The sequence below is a fragment of the Ptychodera flava genome (genome assembly GCF_041260155.1).
Source record: "Ptychodera flava strain L36383 chromosome 3 unlocalized genomic scaffold, AS_Pfla_20210202 Scaffold_26__1_contigs__length_13983176_pilon, whole genome shotgun sequence".
Classification (NCBI taxonomy): domain Eukaryota; kingdom Metazoa; phylum Hemichordata; class Enteropneusta; family Ptychoderidae; genus Ptychodera; species Ptychodera flava.
The window spans coordinates 12,388,612-12,397,864 of NW_027248280.1; the positions used below are offsets into that span (position 1 = coordinate 12,388,612).

Below are 9,253 nucleotides of genomic sequence, written 5' to 3' on the forward strand. Positions count from 1 at the left end.
CGTTGCATGATTAAAAGTCTGTGAGCCTTTAATTTATTTGTGTATGTTTAAATGTTATTGTTCTACGTATAATGCACTTTCGTCTTCCACTCATAAAGTCGTGTACAAATGCCAAATCTTCACCTTGTCAATACGGCCTGTATCTGTGTAATGTCAATGTGACTCTGGAATACTGAACTTCACTGAAGAAAGATCAAAAATACCTCATGAAAAAGAATTGACAAGCATTCACAATTTAGGGAACAAACATTGTTCATAAGTAACAGCAAAATATCGAAACAATCATTCATATTGTATTTAGGACATTTCGACTTTATGATGATTGGAGAATGCCCATCAAGTATATTTTAATGACTTTGAAGGATTGTTCAAAACATGTCGATAATGCATTACACTACATTACAAAAATAGAATATCTTGGCATTACAAAAATATAATATCTTTGAAATGTACAAAAGTGCTAAAAAAGCATCAGTATAATTATCACTGCAGTCAGTTTCATTTTTTGACATCAGAGTTGTCTTAAGTTTACAAAATAAGCATGATGCCGAAAGACAGTCAAATGTTGGGGCTAATACTAACGATATTTTATATACCCTTAACTGTTTTCCCAGCTTTCTTTGTACCCATTTGTTCCGTTAAGTTATTTCTATTTGCTATTGGATCTTAAGACATTGCCTTTTAAAGCTGGAGTGGGCGAAATTTTGGCAATGTCACTGTGTTGCGAGAGATATGAAAGCAAGTCTTAAATTGAATGACTTCAAAAGTGCTGTCTTGCTACTTTTACTTTTAATCGTATTCCAGGGACAACGATGAGTATATACTCTTCACTAAAACCAGACTAGTATTATTAAGAAATAGTCGAACTTGCTGAATTCTTATGCATTTCTATTAGGTCCTATAAGAACTATTGTTACAGGTGCTAGTCATATAAAATTGCCTACAAATAATATGGCAGACGTTATTTCAGGGAATATTTCTCACTTCGCTGGCAACTGTGGCTACCAATTCTAATCTTATGCTATCGTCTTAACTCAACTCAACTTTCTTTTGTCGCCAATTCTTCTTGCACCACAACACAATGAAAACTGAAACAAATGAAATCAGAAACGTGAAGATGAAACTACGTTCCCATCTGATTAGCTATCTACTCAAATCTTTATCTTGCCTTTTGCAGAAAACTTAATCCATTTACTTCTTCATTCATTCAAGTAACTTTACATACATATTACTCAATCTTATCTATCTAGTCCAACTGTATCTATCTATCTATCTATCTATCAATGAATCAATCAATCAATCTATCTATCTATCTATCTATCTATCTATCTATCTATCTATCTATCTATCTATCTATCTATCTATCTATCTCCCTCTATTTCTCACTTTGTCTGTGTGACTTGTCTGTCGCTACCCAACTGTCTGTGTCTCCTCCACAGTATAAATTGTTCACTATGCTGCATGTCCGTCTATATTGTATTTATCTTACTAGTATTTATCTGTTTGTCTATCTCTTTGGCTGGTTTGTCTATCGCTACCGTACCCATCTATCTGTCATTCGTTCTTTGTATGTCTCTTTGTCAGTCTGTATGTCTGTCTGAAAAGGAAAAAGAATCATATGGCTTCCAAATGGGCATTTAATGTGGTATTTCTAACAATTCTTTATATCAACACAATATACATCCATGCAACTATCATATCCATATACCGTTTGCATCCCCTGGTAATTGAACGACCAAAGACTGAAAAGAATAACTCACGTATGGATGTAAATGTAGCAACTGCACACGTTACAGCCAGCATGGGCAGCTGTTGACGGTTATGATGATTTTCAGCAGCTGAAATCAAATATCGAAGTGTTATAATCACCTTGAAACCTCGTCCTTTGTACAGTTAGTAATACTTACAATTAATATTATTACCTCTTTTCTAACTTATTTACTTGATTCAAAATGAGACCTCGGTGAAAGATTTTACTATTAAATACTCCTTTCATTCAAGTAATATAACATGATGCATCAGAATAACTTCGATATTAAGTTGCATTTTGAAAGACCAAAGAGAAGTTGGGTACAAAAAACACAAATATCTGGAAAGGGGTCTGTTACAGTAAAACTGTCGGCAATATCGTTTATGTTACTATTCTCTTACCTACAACACTTAATGTTGCACGTTTGGTTTGATCATTTATGATTCGAGCAAACCGGCATATCCAGGTACCTTCATCCTCCCTTTTTGCTGACCGAATCATCAGGTTCACTTCACCGTTTTTCACGTCTCCCATGACGTCACAGCATCGATCATACGAGACACCAGTATCGGTTATAAGTTTTTCATCTTTCCCGGTGACTACTTTATACCACTCCGGTAGAATACGTGAATCACCAGAAGTGTCCACAGCACAGTTCAAAGTTGTTGATTTACCTTCGGTGACCGTCGTATCAGTTGGTTCGACGAGCCATTTGTATGTAGAAGACCCTGTCATGTGTTTAAAGAAATACAAATTAGTCACTTTAGTCGTCACGCAACCATTCTTTCCTTTGGTTAAATTCGTTTTTACTTAACTGTAGGAACTGAATTCTGAGAGGTGTTTGAGAGTATGGGAATCTAGCGAGATTTGGTGAAGTTCATAGCTACTTTCTGATGTGAGAGAGATGTTGCCTAAATATTTTGTCTTACATACGGACCAGGGTAAGAAAGTCAACACTGCTTTGTCTGGTTGTCTATTTAAAGAGGGGCAAGGCCAAAGGTTAGAGGGGACCAGTCGGTTTTAATCGAAGTAGTGCAACAATGGAGCAGTATTAAGTTATACATTTCTGTGCTGACTCTGTTAATATGGTGGAAAAAAACTTTACGTCATAGGTCACTAGTCCTGATTGATATTAGAAACTGGCAAGATGGTATACGTATGGATTTGCACTGCGAGTCTAAAACAAAGTATGTTTGAATGGTAAAAATTAATATTTTTAATAAATTACCTTCATCTGCATTCGTGTTAATTTTCCATGCGTGTGTTTGTGTGTGTGTGTGTGTGTGTGTGTGTGTGTGTGTGAGAGAGAGAGAGAGAGAGAGAGAGAGAGAGAGAGAGAGAGAGAGAGAGAGAGAGAGAGAGAGAGAGAGAGAGAGAGAGAGAGAGCGAGCAGTGGCATTTACAATCATCATGCTTCCGCGTGTTCAGTGTCTGCATAAAGTACCCCTTAAGATGTCGCGTAATAGAACACCGATAGACCCTGTGACTGAGAAATGTATCGAATTCCAAGTTCAAATTCTTTCTCAGTGACACAACGTGTGTCGAGTAAACAGAACAGTGAAAGACGGAACGCCTGCGACTCAAAATTGTTTCAAGTTTGAAGTTCAAAACTCTTTCTCCGTGGCCTGCTGTCGCTTTTCCTTTTTTCTGGTGAAGAATGTACTAATAGCAAGGTATGAATCAAACCACGATTGTCATCGGGACTGAGACTATAAACAGAGACTATAAACAGCAAGCGAGGGTATTTGGTTGCGGATATAAGACCTCCGGGGTCATAATTAGCATATTTGGCGGGAAATAATCACCTAGCTTCGTATTTGGCGGGAGCTTCGCCCGGTGGTTATTTCCCCTAGGTTGTTATTTCCCGCCAAATATGCTAATAGCTTCGCTCGGTGATTATTTCCCGCCAAATTTGCCAATTGTCATACTATACCAGAGGTCTTACATACACAACAAAAAAACCTGAGGCACCGTATATACCCATATTATAATATGATAAGTTAAAGACATGTTGACAATGTCGTTATTTTTAAGCGAAGTAAGGACGAGGATTCCCGAGCCTTGCCTGAACACAAACTCTAAAACGAACATGTCATAACGCATATGCGTGCACAGTTGATGCCATACGATTGTGGAGGGACCTTGGATACGGTAACGCATCGCATCAACTACACATTTAACTTGAAGTATTTTACTTGAAAACGTTCAAAAAGTAAAAATGTAATAATTATGGTGTTGTTTCATTGTCGCCTCTGTTCATCAAGTTGCACCAAACTAAAATTTAACAATCAAAATTAACCTCAAGTCGTACACCTGTCCTACATAATAGCGTATTGAGCTCTCAACCAGCGGTTCTAAATTATATGCGCGAACTTCCAAATCTTACGCGCGTAGACGTACGCAGGTCTTCTAGTCGAGAATATGAACTCTGGCTCAAGCCAATAAGATTGCATGAGTCCAGCTAAGCATATATAATTATTGGTAATACCTCACCTGAGAAGACAGCGTGGACTGTGATCAGAAAAACATACGATATTCGTGTTATACTAGTCATAGTTTCAAGTTTTTCACACAGCTCGCCGTGTTGGAACTTCAGTGTCAACAGGTTTAAAATTGGCGGTAAAATGTAAACTATGACGTCATTTAGTTTCGATTGGCTCACAAAAATTATACAAAGTCACGTCATTGAATACAAAACGAAATAAGGCTAAGTAGATCAAATGCAGAGAGCTAAAGTATAGACTACCACTCAACTCCTGAACTATGGCTAGTCTTGTTCTCGTATTTTCAGCACTCTGTTCAGACATCATGTAACAACACTGTGCTTGGCTTATAACATCGACTAAACCTTTGTGTATATAAGAGCCTTTTAGCAGGGGCTTCTCAAAATCGTCTTAATTTGAAAGGTAAATTGTAAAGGAAGTAAAATCTGTACAACATCGTTGCCATGAATACCCTTTTAAGATCATTGGTAGAGTGACGAAGTCTGAATAAATTATCGAAGCACTGACTGCTTTTTCTGTGGTAAATCAGTCATTTTGGGCACTCACGGTAGGCTCAATGCTAATGTTTGTTGAGAGAAACGTCATTAGAAATTAGCCTTCAACTAAAACTGGAAATGCCGCCGAATGTCAACTGTTCACCACTTGATATCGTGCAACAGGACCGTACAGCCGTTCCCGTACGGTAAATGTCACAAACTTCTTCACTTATTTTGTGAACTGTGATAAAAAAAAACAACAGACGAAGCAGACGTGACTAAAATTTGAATAATCTTGATAAATGAATGTAATACTACAGCTTAGTCAGTATGTATGGGCAGTCGGGCGTATTATATTAACACCGTTCACTTGAGAAAACGACAGCTTGTCTCAGTTTAACTGAGCCTCCAAGCCGGGAGTGCTACATTATCTGCAGAATGGTTTACCGACAACTGACCTGAGATTGGGGTACTACGAGCGCAGAGCCATTATGATAATGACAAAATTATGTCCATGCCGGAAAATGCCGAGAGAGTTTGACCGGTTAAGAAGGGCTTGACTACGCAGTTTCTGCGTAGTGAAGCTTCATTACGTATTCATGGTGACCCCTGGCCAGCTGTCAATAACTTTGGGGGCTTTTGTCTTTTGGCCTGCTTTGCATATGCGTCGTTGGACACGACCTGCCAATCACCCAGGTAGTCAATTAAACTATTAGTTGACTGTTTACCGACCCAATTAACACTATCCAGCAGTATCAGTCATATTTTAATCGCGTGGCCCGGGTGGGCACAACGTAGGAACGCGTGTATTTCTATGTGTACGTTTCACTTGTGGTGTTGTTTGTACCATGGAGGTAGGAATGTTTGTACCATCGTGCGTTTGAAGTAAGCTTACTTGTTTCACCTACAGCATTACCTTCAAGGTGACAGGCTAACTATTAATGTTCAGTATCATTGCACCGAGTTCTGCCCACGGTGAAAACCACCTGTTTTGCCACGGTCCCTCTGTGGAGGGACCGTGGTTTTGCCTACTAATTACTGCCCGTCGCTGCCCGTCCTGAATGTAGCCTATCTATAGCTACAGTAATCAGTCAATATGTAATACCCCGCACCTTATAATTTTTATATAAACCACAGTCTCTCTATCCACGAGGGACTGTGTATAAACTTATAAAATCATAGTCCGTGCCGTAAAATTGTTGACTTTCGATGCGATATAGAGGTTGATCGTCGAATCGCACCGGCGCATCCATATTTACTTGCCCATAAGCTTACTACTCTGTAAAGGATGGGTAGATGGAATTCCTGGGCCAAAAATGAACACCGGGGCGAAACTTTTTGTGAACCCATGTGAAAACATAAATCATTTATCAGTTTTGATATATACTCCTAAATTGTAAGTTTGATCATGGAGGTACCTCAATGGTTTGATCAAAATCGAGACCACATTCAAGGGCTATGCAGACTGTCCATGTACGCACACACAGTGACAAGAAGGCGGCAAACACCTACTTACCAAGCACATCGAATCGGCGAAAAGAAGCATAAAAAAGCTATAGGCTCATCGCCAAAACAAACGCGCCAAGCGCTAACAAAAACCCATACCAAGCGGCCCTTTTCAGGGCCACAAACACTCCAAAAAGAGAACTACCCAAAAAAACCCATAAAATGACATAGAACACACAAACACTTAAAAGAAATAACAAAAATCGTACACATAAAAATAACGTGACAGAAAAAATGGCCGTGGAAATAAATCAGCTATTTCCAAAGAAAAGCCGACAACAACATGAAATTCAACAACAACCTATCATCGCTCAAACTATGAAACTCCGAAAAATAGTACTAGGCAAAGGCCTTAAAATTAATTCGGACGCCAACAAAACCAAACAGAATAAAATCCACCTCAGGATTTCAACAAATAAAGTCGTAAAATGTGACTACGCTACATCGTGAGACACAAACAATCGCAACAACACAAATTCAAAGAAAAGTCAAATTGGGCTCCACAAACAACAAACACCAAAACTTGAAAGCTATCTGAAGCTGCTAAACTCGCACTTCTAGAGATACCCTTTCAAACAAGGAAACAAAACATGTCGCGTGCTAAAAGAATCGCGATAAACCAGCTTGCAAACAATAGACAAATTTCGGGAAAAAAACCCTCGACAAGGGTCGGGTTTTCGTCATTGTCAACACAAACGATTACGTACTCGAATGCGAAAGGCAATTACGCAACACTCAGTATTATACACAACAAGCCAGAACAAACAGTAAACAAAGTAAACGAACTATGAATCAAAATGTACGAGAACAAGCACATCAACCAGGATACTTGTGAGTATCTTGATCCAATAAACATAAAATCCGTACCCCCAGTGGTACTTATTGCCTAAAAATTCACAAACCTCCGCAAAAATCTAAAAGACACACCAGTCAAAACAAAATTTACCGAAGTAAAGAAACATAGAACAAACAAACCGAACCACCAAACGGACTCAACGTGACCAAAAATTAATATACTTGCCTCGCTAATCGAAAAGCAAGACCACTAAAATGCATTAAAATAAATTTTCACAAACACAAACTAAGGAAAGAATCTACACCGCGACTGATGAGAAACCACAACCGGGTTTCGAAACGCAAGCGTCAAAGGGCGACTCTATCAACTTTTGTAACAACATAGGTCCGGCTGCGTCTCGCCATAAGCTTTCCCCACACAAACAAAACATTACCGTACACACTAATCCAAACTTCTCTACAAATATCCAAAGCGTAACAAACATTTTTATTAACACACACAATCGGATAAGAATGTAGGAACACATTTTCGAAACGAATCAAACACAAACTCGACACAAAACATTTAGGATAGTTAGATGGGGAGCCTCTTTCACATTTTTTACATCTCGCTATACTGTCTATGATTCTAAAAATAAAGTCATCTGCCACTTTTTCTGTATACGCGGTTTGGCAAAACTCATCTCTTCAATCGAAAGTCGGGCGATTTCATGGTTCTTTGGGGTACGTCGAGCTTAAGGAATGTGGTTATATTCGCGATGTTTTATTCGAAATTATTTATTTCTTCTAGGGCAAATGTACGTAATTCATGCTGTTGGAAATACTGGCCGCTCATAAACAAGACAATAAACTCGATATCTGTGCATCTTTACTTTTATTGTCAAAGTACCATCGACACCCAAAAAACAACCAAATGGTTCAGTCCACGCGTGGGTTCAGTCCAGGTATTTGCAACGCCAGTCACCTAGGCGACGGTAATCCGCACCACTTATCACCATCGGGAAGGTACTCCTCCCCGTATACCACTGGCGATCCCACCCTCAAGGCACTGCGTCATTCGACCAAGCATTGTTATTGTAATTTCCTGCATAAAATTAACAGCGAGGTCAACCGGTCAAACTCTCTCGCGGCATTTTCTCTCATGATTCGCAGCTATGGCCAACAACACGCCAACCGTCGAAACTTATAACAGACTGAACGTTAAGCTTATTTCATGTGCTGCTGTATTCGCAATTACCCATTCAGATCGCTCATTTGACCTACTCAGACTACAATTGTTTGATATCCGTCATTCGAGGGCGCTCGCAGAGAGAGCCCTCTAGCAAAGGATCCGTCAGTCTAACCAGAAGTAGACGGGGCAGAATCCGACACATTCAGATGGCAGCCAGTATTTATCGGCCACAAAAAGTATATGAGTCAAGGTTAGGCTTTAGAAAAAAATAATTTGTTTCTGGTCATCGCGCGCATCATTTCAAAGTGTGCGAGTCAACTCTTTTTTTCCTGTTTTCCATTTGCCCGTATGGAAAAAAGGGGAAAATGTATCAAATTCAACCAAAAAAAAAAAAAAGAAAAAAAGAAAAAAAGAAAATTAAAAAAAAAAAATCGCCTCGCCGCATCATTTTTGCCACATGTCAATGACCAGAAACAATCTTTTGTTTTTGCCTTATGAATATTTTTCCATAGTAATTTCTAGGTGTTATTTTTGATAGCTATTTTGAAAATTTGTGAAATGTTTTAATGTAGAAGTGTTGATACGATGGTCTCAATCGGTCTCGAACCCACAACGTACGGCACCCATTCACCTAGCGGAGAGAGCAACAGAAAAGACCGCTCGGCCAAATCCCCAATCTCTAAAAAGATCGGTTCAATAACCGAGCTAAAGTTGTTACAATTCTGACTGCGCCCTCTCCACTGCACTCGATGTAGAGTTCGTGAAGCACTCACGCTCGCACACACACATCATACATCGCACACACAAACTTTATCGAAGCGAAGCAATGAATACATCGTTTTACTGGGCGGAAGACAGCCTCGGGGACAATTCTGTCCAACAGCAGAAATATCAACCCAGGGAATGTCATGGAATCTTATTCTCGCCCGAATTGTTATGTTTAGGAATAATGTTCTACCAGCGAGTAGGGTTACAGCTATTCAGCGTATATAGGGTAAGGATAATTCTACGTCAAACCTACGTATATTCTAATTGAAGGTATAGAGACAAC

The 9,253-nt window shown here is 39.1% G+C and overlaps 1 protein-coding gene across 1 annotated transcript; it reads right to left on the reverse strand.

The window, feature by feature from the left end:
• Window positions 1-291: 291 nt before the first annotated feature.
• Window positions 292-4,342, reverse strand: LOC139125853 (vascular endothelial growth factor receptor 2-like). Its single transcript, XM_070691950.1, has 4 exons — window positions 4,244-4,342; window positions 2,152-2,478; window positions 1,761-1,838; window positions 292-1,088 (listed from the first exon to the last, which is right to left on the reverse strand). The coding sequence occupies exons 1-4, from the start codon at window positions 4,302-4,304 to the stop codon at window positions 1,030-1,032; spliced, it is 525 nt and encodes a 174-aa protein (XP_070548051.1). The 5' UTR covers window positions 4,305-4,342; the 3' UTR covers window positions 292-1,029.
• Window positions 4,343-9,253: the final 4,911 nt, after the last annotated feature.

Excerpts from the sequence above, each read along its gene's own strand:
- LOC139125853 (XM_070691950.1), bottom strand. The coding sequence starts at position 4,304 with ATGACTAGTATAACACGAATATCGTATGTTTTTCTGATCACAGTCCAC. Across the intron at positions 2,479-4,243 it reads AGTCCACGCTGTCTTCTCAG|GGTCTTCTACATACAAATGG; the intron begins GTGAGGTATTAC and ends AACACATGACAG. Across the intron at positions 1,089-1,760 it reads TGCTACATTTACATCCATAC|TTTTCATTGTGTTGTGGTGC; the intron begins GTGAGTTATTCT and ends CATTTGTTTCAG.